We start from the raw sequence: 19431 nt of genomic DNA on the forward strand, positions 1-19431 counted from the left end.
TTTTTGTCAGTCATGGTACTGGTATGTGCTTTCAAAGACATTGGCTGAAGATGCTGCTTGGAAATTTGCAAAAAAAAAAAACAATTAACCCAGCAATGGTGATTGGACCTCTTATGATGTGTTTGTCATGTGATGTTGATTCAAGTGTCTTGATGTGTGGTTCAGGAGAAGAAGCCTTATTCCGATAAAGTTGCTAAGCTTAAAGCAGAATATGAGAAGGCTATGGAAAGTTATAATGCTGCTGAAGTAGGAGGAGAAAATGGAGAAGGAGGAGAGCATGAAGAGGGCTGATGAAAAATATGATAAGGAAGAAGATGCGGCCAGTAAAGACGAGGAGTTTTAAAGCAAATAGTAGCAGGAGTTCTTCCCACATCAACTTTTTGTTAATCATAGTTCTGCTGTATATCACTTTTTGGTTTTCCATCATTCATATCTTTGGGAACATTATAGTTTTAATTTAAATTATTATTATAGCATGTAAATAATTCATATAAATCAATAAAAAATCAATTCTTATGCCTTCTAATTTTCTCTTTTTAATTATTATTATAGAATTGTAATTTTTCAATTATTATTATGCATTCTAATTTTTTCCTTTTTTTTTAATTTGACAAAGGAATAGGCCACGCTTTGAAAGCGTGGCAAAAGGCTTTAATGGGAAAGCCACGCTTTTAAAAGCGTGGCTGTATGTGCTCTATCGGCACGCTTTCAAAGTGTAGCCAAAACTAACTTTCTTGGCACGCTCCAAAAGCGTGGCGATATGTAAACTTTTCGGTACGTTTTTTAAGCGTACCAATAGATTAACACCTATGGCCACGCTTTTAAGCGTGGCAAGAGTTGAAAGCGTGGCCAAAAAGAAAGCGTGCCGATAGATCTACAAAAGCGTGGCGATAGAGCAACCGGCACGCTGGCAGATGTGACCCTTTCAAAAGCGTGCCGATAGCTCAAAAAGCGTGCCGAAAAGCTATCGGCACGCTTTTTAGCACTTTTCGGCACACTTTAAAAGCGTGGCAGAAAGCTTATTTTCTTGTAGTGAAGAGAAGCCTCAGCTCGTGGATTGATCAAGCTCAGCCCAAGCATACACCAAGTGGGCCCCGAAAGTGGATTTATGCATCAATTACTTACTCATGTAAACCCTAGGAGCTAGTTTATTATAAATAGAACATTTAACTATTGTATTAGACATCTTTTGACAGTTTAATATCTTGACTATTTAGCCTTTGATTATTCGGTCCTTTGATCATTCAGGGGGCTGGCCATTCGGCCATGCCTAAACCTTTTACTTATGTATTTTCAACGGTGGAGTTTCTGCACACCATAGATTAAGGGTGTGGAGCTCTGCTGTACCTCAAGTTTCAGTACAATTACTATTACTTTTTATTCAATTCTCTCTTGTTCTTATTCCAAGATATTCATTCGCACCCAAGAACATGATGAATGTGATGATTATGTGACGCTCATCATCATTCTCACCTATGAACGCGCGTGATTGACAACCACCTCCGTTCTACATGCAACCGAGCTTGAATGTGTATCTCTTAGATTTCCCAACAGAATCTTCGTGGTATAAGCTAGATAGATGGCGGCATTCATGAGGATCCGGAAAGTCTAACCTTGTCTGTGGTATTCCGAGTAGGATCCTGGGAATCCGGAAAGTCTAACCTTGTCTGTGGTATTCCGAGTAGGATTCCGATAATGAATGACTGTGATGTGCTTCAGACTCGCAAGTGCTGGGCGTTAGTGACAGACGCAAAAGAGTCAAGGGATTCTATTCCAGCAGGAGCAGGAACCAACCAGTGATTAGCCGTGCTGTGACAGAGCGCGTGAGCGTAGTTTTCACTGCGAGGATGGGATGTAGCCTTCGGCCAGTGTGATGCCTCCAGACGATTAGCCATGCGAGTGACAGCGCAGAGGACCATTTTCCAGAGAGGATACAAAGTAGCCATCGTCGAACGGTGAACCCCTATACACAGCTTGCCATGGAAAGGAGTAAGAAGGATTGAATTAAAGCAATAGGAAAGTAGGCGTTCTTAAGCCATACAGTATCTCCATTCGCTTATCTGAAATTCCCACCAATGAATCTGCATAAGTATTCTATCCCTTTTATTATTTCTATTTTATTATTAATTTTCGAAACCATAAACAAATTTAATCTGCCTAACTGAGATTTACAAGGTGACCATAGCTTGCTTCATACCAACAATCTCTGTGGGATCGACCCTTACTCACGTAAGGTTTATTACTTGGACGACCAAGTACACTTGCTGGTTAGTTGAACGGAGTTGTGAATTCAACCGGTGCCATAATAATGATTTCATACAAGTACAAAGACAATAGATCACAATTTCGTCCACCACATATCATCTTCCCATTGCCTAGGATGAGCAACACTGCAAGACGATAGACATATTAAACAATGATACTAAACAAAAATGATATGAAACAACCCAGTGAACCGAAATGATACAATGTGGTGAACAATGATAAAACTTACAATTCAGGCTGTGCTTCTTGTTCTAATTTCCACGCCACCGGAGCTTCTTGTGGCTGTTGTTGTTTGGGAGGGCTACTGCATTAAATAGAAAATATTTCAATAATGAGGCAGATTTGTTATCCTGTACCATTAAAACTAATAAAAAGAATTCTAATTAACAGCTAGACCAGAGGATTATAAAAAATGATATTAATTAAAACTTACACATTCATTGGAAGTTCTGGCTCCGTATTCCTTGGTGATGATTCCTCAGCACCCTGCTTTTGTTGTTCTGATTGTTGTGCCGGCTTCTTCACAGGGCTGCTGTTGCGGTTCCAAAGGGATGATGCATTAAACAGAAAAAAGTTCAATAAAGATCCCAAACTATAATCATATTTCATTAAAATTAATAAAAATAATTTTATGGGACCACCGAACCGAACCCCCTTGATGCACTGAATAAAACATGATAAATAATGAAACAGCTAGAAAGCATTGCTGCATGCAATCAGAATATCCCTAAACCCTGAACACACTAACTATTAAGTGAAAATGCAATCAGAATAATCCTAAACCCTGGATACACTAGCTATCAAGTGATTTAAATTTACCAATCCCACTGAACCAAACAAGATTCATGTGGTGAATAAATATTTATAAACTTACTCATTATAAGAAATTTGTTGTGTTTGACTTTCTGGAGGGATATAGATAAAGTCATCTTTGATCAACCCTTCCTCAAGAGAACTTGGAAGGGACAACGCAGGAAGAGGTCTAAGGAATGTGAACAATGAAGAAGTTAACATTGAATAATTAGAATTTGTTCTGATATGAAACAAAAATGGTATGAAGCAACCCAGTGAACCGAAATGATACAATGTGGTGAACAATGATAAAACTTACAATTCAGGCTGTGCTTCTTCTTCTAATTGTCGTGCCATCGGAGCTTCTTGTTGTTATTGTTGTTTGGGAGGGCTATTGCATTAAATAGAAAAGATTTCAGTAATGAGGCAGATTTATTATCCTGTACCGTTAAAACTAATAAAAATAATTCTAATTAACAGCTAGACTAGAAGATTATAAAAAATGATATTAATTACAACTTACACATTCATTGGAAGTTCTGGCTCCATATTCCTTGGTGAAGATTCCTCAGCATCCTGCTTTTGTTTGTTCTGATTGTTGTGCCTGTGCTTCTTCGCAGGGTTACTGTTGCGGTTCCAAAGGGTTGCTGCATTAAACAAAAAATAGTTCAATAAAGATCCCAAACTATTATCATATTTCATTAAAATTAATAAAAAAATTTTATGAGACCACTGAACCGAACCCCCTTGATGCACTGAATAAAACATGATAAATAATGAAACAGCTAGAAAAGCATTACTGCATGCAATTAGAATATCCCTAAATCCTGAACACACTAACTATTAAGTGAAAATGCAATCAGAATAACCCTAAACCCTGGATACCCTAGCTATCAAGTGATTTAAAATTACAAAGCCCACTGAACCGAACAAGATTCATGTGGTGAATAATATTTATAAACTTACTCATTATCAGAAGTTTATTGTGTTTGACTTTCTGGAGGGACATAGATAAAGTCATCTTTGATCAACTCTTCTTGAACAGAATTTGGAAGAGACAACACAAGAGGAGATATAAGGAATGTAAACAATGAAGAAGTTAATGTTGAATAATTAGAATTTTTTCTGAGAAGCGGGAATTTGCAAATTGAAAAACTCATATTTCCAAAGGTCCAGAATGAGTTTTTTGTCGATCCTCAATGATTTGTAGCTCAGAATCAGGTGTAGCGCTAGTGACATTTAAACATGTTTTTTGTGTGATTAATTAAACAAAAATTATTACCCACATCTAAAAGAGTAACATAAATATTTTTAACTTACACTTGTGGAGTTTTAAAACTCTTTCTTGGATGGATTTTCTTTTTTCTAAAATATTTTATTGGGCTTTCCGAGGTATTTTTTTTCTAAAAAAAAGATAACAAATTAAAATTAGAACTATATTAAAATTAGAAACCTAGATTAGGGTTTAAGGTTTAGAGTTTAGGGTTTAGGGGTTAGGTTTTAGGATTTTAGGGTTTAGGGGTTAGGGTTTATGGTTTAGGGGTTTAGGGTTTATTGGTTCAGGGTTTAGGGTTCAGGGTTCATGGTTCAGGATTCATGGTTCAGGGTTTAGGATTTAGGGTTTAGCGTTTAGGGTTCATGGTTTAGGGTTTAGGGTTTAGGCTTTAGGGTTTAGGGTAGAAAGACATGAAATTTATTTTGGGAAACCACTGAACCAAAAGTAAAGCCTGCAATGAACCAATTTACCTGGTATTGTCTGGGGCCGTTACAGACGGTGTGGAGCTTGCCTGAGTCTGTAAGAGAGGTTCGCTATCTAGATTTACAGTCGGCAGTCTAAGCAAGATAAATAAATATTAGTAATTGAATCCAGAGAAATTAGAAAAGGATCTAGCAAAAGTTAGCAAAGAAAGAAAAATAACTCGGTATAAGAAATAAAATCTTATGTCTCAGAGAAATCATTTTGCGCATCCGTCGAGTCAAACTGATCCAGAGCAACGTTTGCTGTCTGAGCTCCATCATTTCATTTCTTTTCTCTCTTTTCTCTTATCGTCTCCAATGCTTGTCTTCTTCTTTCCGCATCGCTGTCTTTTACTTGTTCAGTTCTGAAATTTCAAAAATAAGTGTTAAGGAACCTAAAACAAAAGCATCAATAAAAGAAAATATGATTCAAGAAACTTACTCCTTGTCAGATTTGTTTTTCTTTTCGCCACCCTCTGCGGTTGTTTTCTTTTTACTATGGGTGTTTTTTCGATTTATTTTTCTCTGCAAGACTACTGAGCCAAAAGCAATTCATATGCTGAACAAAATGTGATACTCACTCAATCATTAAGAAAAACATTTTTGGATTAAAAAGAACTCAACTTGAGCAACTCCACTGAACAATATCACATTTGTAATTTACTTAACAATCATACACAAACAATTTTCAGCAAGGAAATTCAAAACTAAACCAGATGAATATCATACAATCATATAAATGAATATCACCCAGTACTTACTGGCTTTCAGATTTGCTTGTGCCTTCTGAATTTGTTGACACAGGCTTCCTTTGCTTTCTTTGTTTTTTAACCACCTTCTATGATTGTTTTCTTTTCTTTGTGCTAGTTTTTTCAATTTCTTCTTCTCTGCAATACATAAGAACAAGCACATAAGAATAACTTTAAGCAAATACAAGTTAAATGAAATCAATATGAAGATCAAAATTACTGGTTTTTGGATTCACTTTTGCTTTCTGAATCCGTTGGACTACTTTCAGTTTCACTTGTTTTTTCTGAATCCGTCTCAACAAGCGTTTGTTTTTTAACCACCCTCTTTTGTCTTGTTCTCTTTGCTGGTAGTGTTTTGTCGGATTCAGATTCAGATTCAGATTCGGAAAATCTTTCTTCTTCCAAAGAAAGAATCCAGATCAACAATTTTCTTTTTTTGTTTCTTTCCTTTTTCTTTCTTATCTATCTTCTTTGTTTTTTTTTCTTCTTTATTTTCTTTCTGTATAGAAGTCCCTAAAATAGAAATTTATTTAATGAGAAATACAGTAACAATCAGTTGAATCAACATGAGCAACCCACTGAATCGAATTATAGTAATGTGCTGGATAAAACGCCATAAAACGTGATAATTATTTAATGATCAAAAAAATATTTTTGCATGCACAAGGACTCAATTGAACACACTAACAATCAGGTGAACCAAAGGGAGCAAACCCACCGAAGCGAACAAAATTCATGTTATGAATAAAACGTGACAAACATTTAATCATCAAGAAAAATGTTTCTGAATGCAAAGGATTCAAATGAACACACTAACAATCAGGTGAACCAAAGGGAGCAAGCCAACAGAACTGAACAAGATTCATATGGTGAATAAAATATGACAAACATTTAATCATCAAGAAAAATATTTCTGAATGCACAAAGATTCAAATGAACACACTAACATTTGCAAGTAGGAGAAATAAATTAATTATAACCTAAAACACAAGTTTATTTAGTTAGCAGAGTATTTTAAAAGCATTTAAAACGAAATTTTAGGGAGAATTTTTTGTTTAATTTACCAATGGGTCTGTTGCTTCCTCCGAAATCCGGTCGAGCATCATTTGCTTTGTCCAATGGGCCACCCACGGTGCTGGGGAAGCATCAGGTCCGAACGGGCGAGGAAACTTGGTTTCGTGGAAGTATATCAGCATCAAAACAAAAACACAACCATCAACGGACTGTTTCGTTCCCTTTCTCTTGTTTTCAATTTCTTTCATCAAGTAGTTGAGCACATGTTTTGCCTAATCCCACTCTCGGATGTTGTCCACATGAAAGATAGGCGGCTTATGGATTGGGGAGGCTACGCTTACCGTCATCGGCAGCAAGAAGCACTTTTGTACAAGGACGACAAAAGTTCTCTTGAACTTTTGCCGGTTCTCCTCCCCTTCAACACTCATATCCAGAACATATCTTGTCAAAGTCGCCAACGTAATATTTTTGACGCTGTCAAATATCACCTTATCTTCCAGATTCAGATTGGTGTAATCAACCTTTTCATCAAAACGATTCCCTACAATATGTTAATAGCAAAAAATCAGCCAAAAAGGCTCAGTTTAATTTTCTGCACACTAATGAACCGAAAGTAAGCAGGAAGTGAAAAGTGTATTATGGTCGTTGTTTATGCTCAGTGCAGCTACTAGCTTGCAAGGAGTTATGTATATTTTTTCTGGAGAGTTTTCAAGCATCCCTTATAGTCATCAAAGCAATCAATCAATTCTCTCAATAGGGTGTGAGAGACATTTATTTCCATGACATGTGTCAGGATACCAAATCCCATTTGTTCAACTATATCTTTCTTTTCTTGACTCATATTCCTGGACACTGTTACTATTGCCTTTGTTTAGTATCTGTAATCATGAGTTTTTTGCAAGTTTTGAAAAAGAATGTGAGGATATATTTATAATACAAAATAGATATTATTTGAACGAAGGCGAATAAATATATTTAATGTGCTTACGTTATGTATGGCTTCTCCATTTTTGTCATCATTGTTTTGTTGTGTTTTACTATAATGAAAAAATTTGGTCAATACTTCACTCAATACACTGACAAGCACAAGCATGAATATGTTAATCAAATCAATTAAAATGTCCCAGCCCACCGAACCGAACCCGCTTCAAGCACTGAATAAAACATGATAAATAATGAATTAGCTACACTAGTTACAATATCTACTATCTACTCACATACATTATCCACTGAACTGAATAAAAATCGGAACAATTTTTATTCAAAGCCCTAGTTACACTTTAAAAATGTAATCAGAATAACCCTAAACCCTGAACACACTAAATATCAAGTGAATGAAAATCACCAAGCCCACCAAACCAAATACAATCCATGTGGTGAATAAATTGTTATAAGCTTTCAATTATTATGAATAGTATTTCTTCATGCAATAGAAGTTAACTGAATAGAGTAACAATCAAGTTCAAAGACCTAGCTACACTATCCACTGAACTGAATAAAAATAAGAACAAATTTGATTCAAACCCCAATTATACTATAAAAACGCAATCAGAATAAACCCTAAACCCTAAACACACTAAATATCAAGTGAATAAGAATTACCAAGCCCACCGAACTGAACACAATCCATGTGGTGAATAAATCATTATAAGCTATCAATTGTTATGAATAGTATTTCTTTATGCAATAGAAGTTAACTGAATAGAGTAAAAATCAAGTTCAAAGACCTAGTTACACTATCTATTGATCTAAATAAAAATAAGAACAAATTTGATTCAAAGCCCTAGTTATATTGTAAAAATGCAATTAGAATAAACCCTAAACCCTGAACACACTAAATATCAAGTGAATGAGAATCACCAAGCCCACCGAACCGAACACAATCCATGTGGTGAATAAATCGTTATAAGCTTTCAATTATTATGAATAGTATTTCTTCATGTAATAGAAGTTAAATGAAGAGAGTAACAATCAAGTTCAAAGACCTAGTTACACTATCCACCGAACTGAATAAAAATAAGAACAAATTTTATTCAAAATCCTAGTTATACTATAAAAATGCAATTAGAATAAACCCTAAACCCTGAAAACACTAAATATCAAGTGAACGAAAATCACCAAGCCCACCAAACCGAACACAATCCATGTGGTGAATAAATCATTATAAGCTTTCAATTATTATGAGTAGTATTTCTCCATGCAATAGAAGTCAACTGAATAGAGTAACAATCAAGTTCAAAGCCCTAGTTACACTATCCACAAGATTGAATGATAATAAGAATAAATTTGATTCAAAGCCCTAGTTAGATTGTAAAAATGCAATCAGAATAAATCCTAAACCCTGAACACACTAAATATCAAGTAAATGAAAACCAACAAGGCCGCCGAACCAAACAGAATTCATGTGGTGAATAAATCGTTATAAGCTTTCTATCATGAAAAATAGTATTTCATAAACTTTCAATCATCAAGAATAGTATTTGTCCATGCAATAGAAGTCAACTGAACTGAGTAACAACCAAGTTCAAAGCCCTAGTTACACTATCCACTGAATTGAATGATAAAAAGAACAAATTTCATTCAAATCCATAATTATACTGTAAAAAAGCAATCATAATAAACCCTAAACACACTAAATATCAAGTAAATGAGAATCAACAACCCCACCGAACCGAACACAATCCATTTGGCGAATAAATCGTTATAAGCTGTCAATTATCAAGAATAGTGTTTCATAAACTTTCAATCATCAAGAATAGTATTTCTCCATGAAAAAGAAGAACTTAACAGAGTAACAATCAAGTTCAAAGCCCTACACTATCCATGGAACTGAATGAAAATAAGAAAAAATTCTATTCAAAGCCCTTGTTATACTGTAAAAATGAAATCAGAATACGTCGATCTACTGAACGAAGAAAATCAATCCAGTAAAGCTAAAATGTAATTAGGAGAAACGCTACATTGCAAGATTTCAAATAAACAGTAGTTTTTCTCATACCTTTGTTAGTCTCTGTTGCTGTTTTCGTTCGTTTTTATTTGTTCGTGGCGAAATCTTGTAGCAATTCTTCTCTAGTAGTGGTTTTTGCAGAGAACGTAACTGAAGTTTGAGTGATTTTGAGAGAAATTCAAAGAGAAGAAGCGGTTTTGTGTAGTGGTTTCGTGCTGAAGAAGAAGTAATATTTTTTCGTAATGAGCGTGAAGTAACGAAAAATTTGAGTACGTGTTTTCACTCGTCATTAATGGGTGTAACTCTATTTGAACTTGGACCAACTTGGATATATGGATACATGGATGTGTAGCATAACAGTTTTTTAAAATCATTGAAAATCTTGTCTGTAAGTCTGTAATTACCATTAACTTTTTCAAAAAGTGTCATTTAGTATGAATGCATTTTTCTTTTACTTTCTTTTTCTAATTGAGAGAAAAGGAGTAGGTGATTTAAAAGAAAATCCAATGTAAAAATTTTAACTTTGAAAATTTGAAATAGAAAAGTTATAAATTGATATAGGCACTTACAAAAGGTATTTGCATTATATAAAACAATAGATAAAGGTACAGATTTTTATTTTTGATTTTATTATTATGAACTAACCAAAAGATTTTATTTAATTTTGAAATTGTTTATCTTTATGTCTATAAATTTCAAATTCTTTTGTTAAAATGTTTATTATTTTGTTATGAAAAATTTTATTATATTTTAATATATAATTGATCATTTTATGGAGAAATTTACTAAACAATGTACACAAAATTTATTTGCTAATTTCTAATATTTATAAATCGTTTTTATTATTAACAATATGTTTATATTTTTATTTTCCTTGGTTCTTGTAGTTTTTTTTTTTGTTTTGCTTGGCTTTGCGCTTCTTTCTTTTTTTTTTTGGGAAAGTTGTTGTAAATCAAAAGATGCATATATAAAAGATGTTAAATACACATAAATATAATATTTTTAATTTTTTAGTTTATTAAAGGAGCTTATTCCATTGAAACATGTTTCAAAACCATTCATAAGGTTATATGCCTATTTGAAAGGGAAAATTGGTATAACTTTAAAACAATTTCTGATATAGGCCGCTATTATTTTTCATTTTGTTCGACCTTTCAAATGTTTGAATAGATTAAGTCATGCAGAATGGCACACATATTCAATTTTTTTTTTTTTTAAAAAAAGGCTAGGATTCATATCTTGTTATATTATTTATCCTGAAGTAGCAAGCATATTTAACATGTTTTCCCCCTTTTTTAAACACAAGAATTTTATGCAAAAACAATACCTTCTAAAATAATGCTATGAATTATCTATCTATATTTTTTTATTCAATTCATTTTCATCAAATCGTGTTAGTTTTATGCTGTGTAAGACGTAATTTTTTCAAAAAAATCTTTTAATAAATAATATGAATAATTAATTACCGAATTAATTACCATATATTTGTATATACAAATTATTCCACATATTTTTCCAACAAAGTAATCATAATATAAACAACGTACACCTCCTAAAGTAATATTGGGAAACCAAAATGTTATGAAGTATCTATCTATATTTTTCTATTCAACTCATTTCCAAAACTACTAATTTTTTTCCCAAAATTAATGATTTATCTCATTTATTGGAAAGAAATAAAAACAATCAAGGATGGGTCCAGTTTTTGGACAGCCAAAACATAGGTTTTTCCAAACCTACTATTAGTTTTATATACCATATAATTTGTAATATTTTCTTAATAAAATGTTTCATACATATTAAAAATTAATTAATAATATAAACTAGCTGCTATATGCTTTTGAATATTTATACATGTTTTACATTTTTTTTAACAAAATATCAATCAATAATAGAATTATCAAATATTTTATAATAAAATAGTCAATTTTTTAAAAACATAAATAAACTTTCATGAACACTAGAACATATAGTAGAATATTAATATGATTGATTTTTTGTCACTCATATAACATTTCTTCCTACAAAAATGTTCATACTTCATGAACAAACATTCATGAATGTGAACAAACAAAAGTTATCTTTCATTGTAAAGAATAAAATTTTAATCAACTAATATAATTGGAACTAGCAGAGTCATATGCATATATCATTTTGATTAAGATAAAGTATATTGCTGTGAATAATTCATTAATTCATTGTTCTCGTCCTGTGCAGTGTGATCACATACAAAAAATTCCAAAACATGGAATGTGTTACGAGCATTGCAACAGGAGTTCTGTCGAAAATTGCGGAACTGCTGATTGAACAAAATGCTATCAAAGAATTGGCTCTCGAAGACACGTGAAGACGAGAAAAATGGCCATGAAATTCTGCCACATGTGGAAAATTGGCTCCAAATGGTTGATGAACTTGAAGGCGATTTAGGAAGATTCAAAGAGGATGAGACCAACAGGAACAAGAAGTGTCATGGTGGATGGTGTCCCAATCTGAAAACTCGCTATTCATTTAGCAAGAATGCCAAGAAGAATGCTGCAAAGCTTGTGCAACTGAACGAGCAAAAACATGAGGCCATATCCATCTCTACACCTCCATTGAAATTTGCGGAACTCTTGGCAACAAAGGGCATCAAAAGCTTTGAGTCTCGGAACGAGATTGTAAGAGCTGTCATTGAGAAACTCAAGGAAGAAGGCTGTAACAAGATCAGCATCTGTGGGAAACCACTCTAGTGACGGAAATTATCAAAATTGTTGAAGCAGAGAAGCTTTTCCATAAGATCGCGACGGTGACTGTGTCTCAAAATGTAAATTACACAAATGTCCAAGCTGAGATTGCTAGTAGGCTTGACTTGACTTTTGCTGACAAGGACCCCATGCTGGAAAGGGCGCAAAATCTCCTTAACAGGATAAACAAAATCCCTGGAGTCTTGATAGTGCTTGATGATGTTTGGACGGGGCTAGATCTTGATTCCAATGGAAATGGTAGCACTTGCAAAGTCATATTCACATAAAGGAATGAAGGAGAGTGCTCCAAGATGGGGAGTCAAAAAACTTTCACAGTTAACGCCTTATCCAAGGAAGACTCATGGGCTTTATTTAAGGAGCTAGTAGGTGGCGATCGATGTTGTGATCAAATCTGAAATTCATCACATTGCAGAAGATATTGCCAAGCAGTGTGGTGGATTACCCATTGCTATTATGACTGTTGGAAAAACACTTCGTGGGAAAAGGGACAAGTATGTTTGGGAGAGTGCACTTAAAGATTTAAGAACATCATCGGCATCTTTCTCAAAAGTGGAGAAGTGTATCGAGCTGAGGTACACGCTGTTGGATAAACGGAATGCAAAGGATCTCCTTTTTTGGTGTTGCTCATTTCCTGAAGACACTGATATTCCTATTAAGGCTCTTTTGAGGGAAGGATGGGGTCTTGGAACATTGTTTCAAGACAAATATTTCATTGTATGAAGCAAGGAATAAGACACATTCCTTGGTAGATGATCTCAAGGCATGCTACTTGCTTTTCGATAGTAACAAGAAAGAGTGCGTCAAGATGCATGATGTTGTTGCGATGTGATCACATCGATCGCATCCAAGAAGGAAGGAAGATCATAAGATACAATGTGATGCACAGAAGTGGAGGCATGACCAAAAAACAAGCAATTCTTGTACTGCAATTTCAATCGGGACTACTTTTAAATTGGAGTGCCCCACTGTGGTGGACTATCCAAAGCTTGAGATTTTTCAAGCTAAAATACTAGTTAAGAGAAATGGATCTTCTCCAATTTTTTTAACACTTGACATAATTTAATGTGATCTCTCATTTTTAATTCTAGAAGTAAAATCAAAAATAAATAAAAAAAAATAATAAATAATTAAATTAAATATTGTACACCATCCAATTTTTTTTTGTTTTTTTTTTATCCGAGAGAATTCACTCTCCTAATTAAGTGGAGTGAAAGTTTTATCCCAGCAAATTTATGAGGGAATTCATACCCTAATTATGTTGACCAATGCACTATAAACATGTAGCAATCATTAATCCCAATCAACTAGTAATTAATTCTAAAGCTTGAGATATTTTGAGCTAAATTACTAGGTCGGTGGAGCGAAAGTTCCATCTCAGCAAATTTGTTCCGTGGCATGAGTATTCTCAAGGTTTTGTGTTTGTCTTTAGCAATCCATTCCAGACGCTTCACTTTTCTTTCCTTTCTTGAAGTGTCTTCTAATGTTCCTCTTAGAAAAGTGGATGTATCCATAATTGTTAAGAAACTTCTCGCACTTAAAATTCTTAGCTTTGCAGATTTATACGAAGAATTATTATGTGTTCATAATATATAGTAGAAGAAAAAAAAATAATTCTAAAAATTTATTTTGTGTTTAAATTTTATTCAAAAAATAATATATAGATTAGATCTAAATATCTGTGTGTATGCTAGTAAAAATTACTTTCTCCTTCGATGATATGAAGGCGCTATGCGTATACACACCTATACCAATCTTTACTATTAACTCATTGACCAATAAACACCTAATCTAAATTGAGAAATCTCTTGCAACTCTTTGCACGTCATAAAATTCTTTTCCAAGAATTAGGTTCACATACGTTTATGTGTATAGAGAGGTAAAGGAATAAAATACTTTGTGTTATTCTTGTCTCTTTCCTCTACTCTTGGCATACATATATATAGTATGAGATTTGTTATTGATTTCAAATTTGAATCTCAATTTAAATTTGAATCATATCTTATTATTTTAAACTTGAATCTTTCAAATTTATGAATCATATCATAATTCAATTTGAAAACAGAATCAGTTAGGATCTCATCCAAATTTATAATTCAAATTTAAAAATAGAATAACTAATTATTCTTAAATCTCATTTAATATTCTCAATTATCATACTATTATTATATTCTTGGTGCTAGCAAAGAATATAATAATATTCTCTTTGAATTAATATAATTATTTATTTGATCAAATTAAAATAATAATTAAATAATTCTACAGCAAAAATTAGAATACTCGTTAATTTGTGACCCCATAGGTTCAATACTAAGCGAATATATATAGTAAATTAGTCATACTAAATTTATTAATCAAGGTTGATGTCTAACAACACTCCTTAACGACCTGATAGTATGAAGTAATATATTTTTACTAAAAACATGAGAAGAATAAAGTATAATTTTTTCCATCTTTTCAGCTCTTGATAAACCCTTAGAGTATGGTTTAATTGTCAAACTCTAACTTGTTACCATTGTTATAATGAACTGTAAATGACTTAAGAAACTCATTTCTTCATTCATTCAATTTCCTTGACCAAGGTTTTATTCATCTCCGTCATTATAATCATAGAGCTCAAACTCTTTACCAAGAGTTGACGGATTTCTTACTGACTAATCATTAATTATATCCATTCAACTAACATCTTAGGGTATTAAGTGTCCATAACCAAAGTATAATAAATACATTGTTAATTACTATGATAGTCACAGGTCAAAGAAAACTCTATTACTATGTTCATCTTGAGAATATTCTATTGACAAATATGTGATAATTATAACCATTAGGAATTCTCAAATTGAGTCAGTTCAACGATCATATCTCTATATGTACCATCTATATATATAATTTAATAAATGAAATCTATTAATTTTCATCCAATGAAGACCGTTATATATATATATATATATATATATATATATAATATATATATATATATATATATATATATATATATATATATATATATATATATAATATATATATATATATATATGATCTTTCCGGATTATTAATGTCTTTTTAATAATTCTATGATCAAGAATAATTATATTAAATTATAAAAGATTTAATTCTCAATATTATGATCAGAATCACAATGATAAATATCTAAATTTAATCAAGGACTTTATTATATTAACATTTTAATATAATAACAATAACAAATTATTTGACAAATAATTAATTAGATTGTGGTCATACTACTTATTTTCAACACAGACATCATAGAGTTACCGATTGAAATTGGGCAGTTATGTTCTCTAAAATTGTTGGATTTAACTAGATGTTCTAAGCTGTGCAAAATTTTCGCTAATGTCTTGGTAAGGGTACATCAATTAGAAGAATTTTATTTCACGATGGAAACTTTTTGCTGGATGCAAAACCATAATTTTCTAGATGAGTTACAAACTATATTCGATCAGCTAAAGGTTGTCGAGATTGCAATAAAGAAGGTTGGATCAGTCATCAAGGATAACTTTGAAGACGTGTCAAGATTTTTAGTCCATGTGAATATATGAATATATGAAGTCAAGTATTTCACACATAAAGAGCTATTAATTACAGTTTTATATTAGGCATAGGATTCGACGGTGCGTCGTAGGGGTGAAAGTTATCGAACCGGATCGAATTTTACCGTAAAACCGAACCGAAATTTATAACAATCAAAAAGAAAATCGAAAAAACTGGTTTTTTTTTGTTTTTTTCGAATTAAACCGATCGGTTCGGTTCGGTTTTTGGTTGGCTCAGTAAAAACCGAACCGAACCAAACCGAACCGAAATATTAGTTCAAAAACCTTGTTTTTACACATTTACCTTTTAACCTTGTTGTTTTGCTAGACATTTTTAATTGTTTTTGTTTTATGTTTAATTAAGTTGAATTTGTATTGGATTTGGATGTGATAAACTCTTGTTTTTCTAGTTTATTGAAGGTTTTAAATTTCATTTTATGGCATTTTAAATTTAGATAAGTAAGTGTAAAAAAATCAAAAAACCGACCGAACCAAACCGCCGTTGGTTCGGTTCGGTTCGGTTCGGTTGCTCAAACTGCAGCTAACCGAACGGTTGGTCTCTTTGAAGAACCGCGATCAGGTCGGTTCGGTTGGTTTTCGATCCAAAACCGAACCGAACCGAGCCGATTACACCCCTAGTGCGTCGGTGTCAGAATGTGTAGACCATTAAATGGTCTAAAATATTTTTTTAATTTTTTATAATTACTAAATAGTCCTTATTTAATTTTAACTACAACTTAATCTTTTATATATTATTTAATTATTAAATCTACTTTATATTTTATAAATTATTATTTTATTATTCATCTATTATGATTTATGCCTCCTCACTCCTTTTCCTCTCCAACCCTCGTTCTCTCTTCCACAGTCAGTCCTTTTCGTCCTCCCTCTATTCCGCTTCTCTACCATGACCGCCGCCTGATAGAACTAACCCTGTTGCATGTGATTAAAACTTGACAATTTGCCACTAGTGTAACACCTTACCATACAGAACTTTACGCTTAAGCCGTAAAATAGAGGTCGTAGGTATTACGACCTCTAAAATAATATATATATATATAGATAATATATATATATATATATATATATATATATTGAAAAGGATGCAGTATACGAGGAGCCTTGAAAAATGGGTAAAGCAAAAATGCGAAATAAAAAGCGCCACGCTCCGAAAACAAGATTACTTGTGTATGAAGAAAACTAAAGTTCATAAGTATAATTAAACAAAAAGTAGGAATAGAGGGTCAAGAGTACAAAATAATAAGCTCCTAACTCAGTCTACAAAGCTAAGGCTGGCCGGAAAATATTTATATTCAAAATATACAACCTGTAACTCAAAATACATGTTTAAAGCCCTAGTTCTCCATAAACCTCTAATAGGTACAAAATAATACAAGTATATATATAAGTAGAGTCTATACATATATAACAAAAGATCAAAGGTAAAGCCCTAAAACATCCACTTCGCTGCAAAACTCCAGACGCCTAGCGAGGTGCCTCTCCACCTGAATATGAAAAACAACAACATCGTATGGAATGAGAACCAGGGGTTCTCAGCATGGTAAAGGTGTCACACACATAAGATATAAAGTTCCGAGAAAGCCAAAGGCAATCTTGGAATGCCAACATTCAGATAATAAAGCTTAAAGGGCTAAAAACAGAAACCATAAACGGGTGATTTTCTAGGATTCTAACTTAACCAAACATTAAACTTGATTAATCTCCCTAACCTCCCCGCCTTTCCTTCGATCCTCCAACACCAGTGAATTTGCATAGATAGACAAGTAGACAAAGGCAAATACAGGTAGGATACAGGTAATATAGATAGCATGTACAGAAATTAGCATATTATAATCAATTAAGCATTTCCAATTAATGCAGAAGCAAGCAATTCAAACAATATGCACATGATGTATGTCTGTCCTATGGCTAATGAGTCTCATCTGTCGGTTATCAAGCCAACGTGACAAGTTTGGCTGCCAAACCCTGGACTGTCCCCCGTCGCACATCCCCATGAGTCTATGCATAACTTTTTTTCTTCTCATTCATAATTTATATATATATATATATATATATATATATATATAACTTTATGGGGGTTAACCTTCCTGGGAATTCATAAGTACTCGGTCACCCTTACGACATAGGGTCAACAAAATACTGAGTCTCAACCTGGAATACATGGTGGCAAGCCACAATACTTTGTTCCGGGAAACTCGTATCTCAGATAATAGAGTGCATAAGCCAATAAACATTCATAATCATTTGTAATCATTGCATAATCATATTAATAAAGCCATGGCATCATATACACTCTAAGTATACACATTTTTATATATAATAAATCACTTTTTCAACCTTACTTCACCTCGAAGTTACCACCATTTCCTAAATCCGTCTTGTTACTAGGCTTATGATAAACCGCTATTTTACAGTTTATTTTGTACTGAATTGAGTGGATCTTATCCATTATTCTCACACTTATTCACAGAATTCGCATGTTTTACATTTTCTTTCCTAATTTTGTGTTATGATTGAAAACATGTTTCTTTGCCCTTAAATTTGCTAATTTTAAACCGCTATTTTACAGTTTATTTTGTACTGAATTGAGTGGATCTTATCCATTATTCTCACACTTATTCACAGAATTCGCATGTTTTACATTTTCTTTCCTAATTTTGTGTTATGATTGAAAACATGTTTCTTTGCCCTTAAATTTGCTAATTTTAATCTTCTCTTATTATCATTCGATGCCGTGATATGTTTGTTAACTGTTTCCAGGGTTTATAGGGCAAGAATGGCTTAGAGGATGGAAAGGAAGCATGCAAAAGTAGAAGGAACACAAAAAATTGAAGGAATTGCTAAGTTGTCAATCCTGACCTCTTCATACTAAATTGATCATAACTTAAGCTACAGAGGTCCGAATGAGGCAGTTTCAGTTGCCTTGAAAAGCTAATATCCGGGGCTTCAAAATGATATGCAATTTGCCATAGTTGCCTTGCAGTTAGATGACGCGTACATGTGGTATGACGCGTATGCGTGACTGGTGCGGTAGACAAGCGAAACGTATGTGTAGATGACGCGTACGCATGACCAGGATTTTGTCAAGCGATGCGTAAGCATGGCAACGCGTACGTGTGACAAAGCGTCACGTGCTACATATATTAAAAAACGCTGGGGGTGATTTCTGGGCTGGTTTTGGCCCAATTCCAAACCCGAAAACACAGATTAGAGACTACAGAGTGGGAGAATCAATCATTCACACTTTCATTCATACAATTTTAGGTTTTAGGGTTTCTTTTAGTTTTAGTTATTCTCAAATTTAGATTTCTACATTGCTTTGATTTAGTTTCTCTTCTACATTTTATTATTCTAGCATCTTAGTTTATCTTCTCTTGTTGATTTCTCTATTTTCCCAATTTAGTTTATGAACTCTCCATGTTAGATTCAATTTCCTTTTTAATGCAATTTGAGATATTTCTTGTTTATTGCTTTTCTCTTCATTTGTTATTATTGATTCCTTGCAATTGTTGGTCTTAGATTCTACATTCTCTTATTATATTTCTATATTTTTATTTTGTGCCTTCCAAGTGTTTGATAAAATGCTTGGGTGGATTTTAATTTAGATTTTTATG

General features: G+C 33.0%; 1 protein-coding gene across 1 annotated transcript; it reads left to right on the plus strand.

Moving 5' to 3' along the window:
- The first annotated feature begins 11816 nt into the window (after window positions 1-11816).
- LOC130934363 (disease resistance protein At4g27190-like) lies at window positions 11817-12968 on the plus strand. Its single transcript, XM_057863941.1, has 3 exons — window positions 11817-12198; window positions 12261-12485; window positions 12661-12968. The coding sequence occupies exons 1-3, from the start codon at window positions 11817-11819 to the stop codon at window positions 12966-12968; spliced, it is 915 nt and encodes a 304-aa protein (XP_057719924.1).
- Window positions 12969-19431: the final 6463 nt, after the last annotated feature.

Source organism: Arachis stenosperma, chromosome 6, assembly GCF_014773155.1.
Source record: "Arachis stenosperma cultivar V10309 chromosome 6, arast.V10309.gnm1.PFL2, whole genome shotgun sequence".
Classification (NCBI taxonomy): domain Eukaryota; kingdom Viridiplantae; phylum Streptophyta; class Magnoliopsida; order Fabales; family Fabaceae; genus Arachis; species Arachis stenosperma.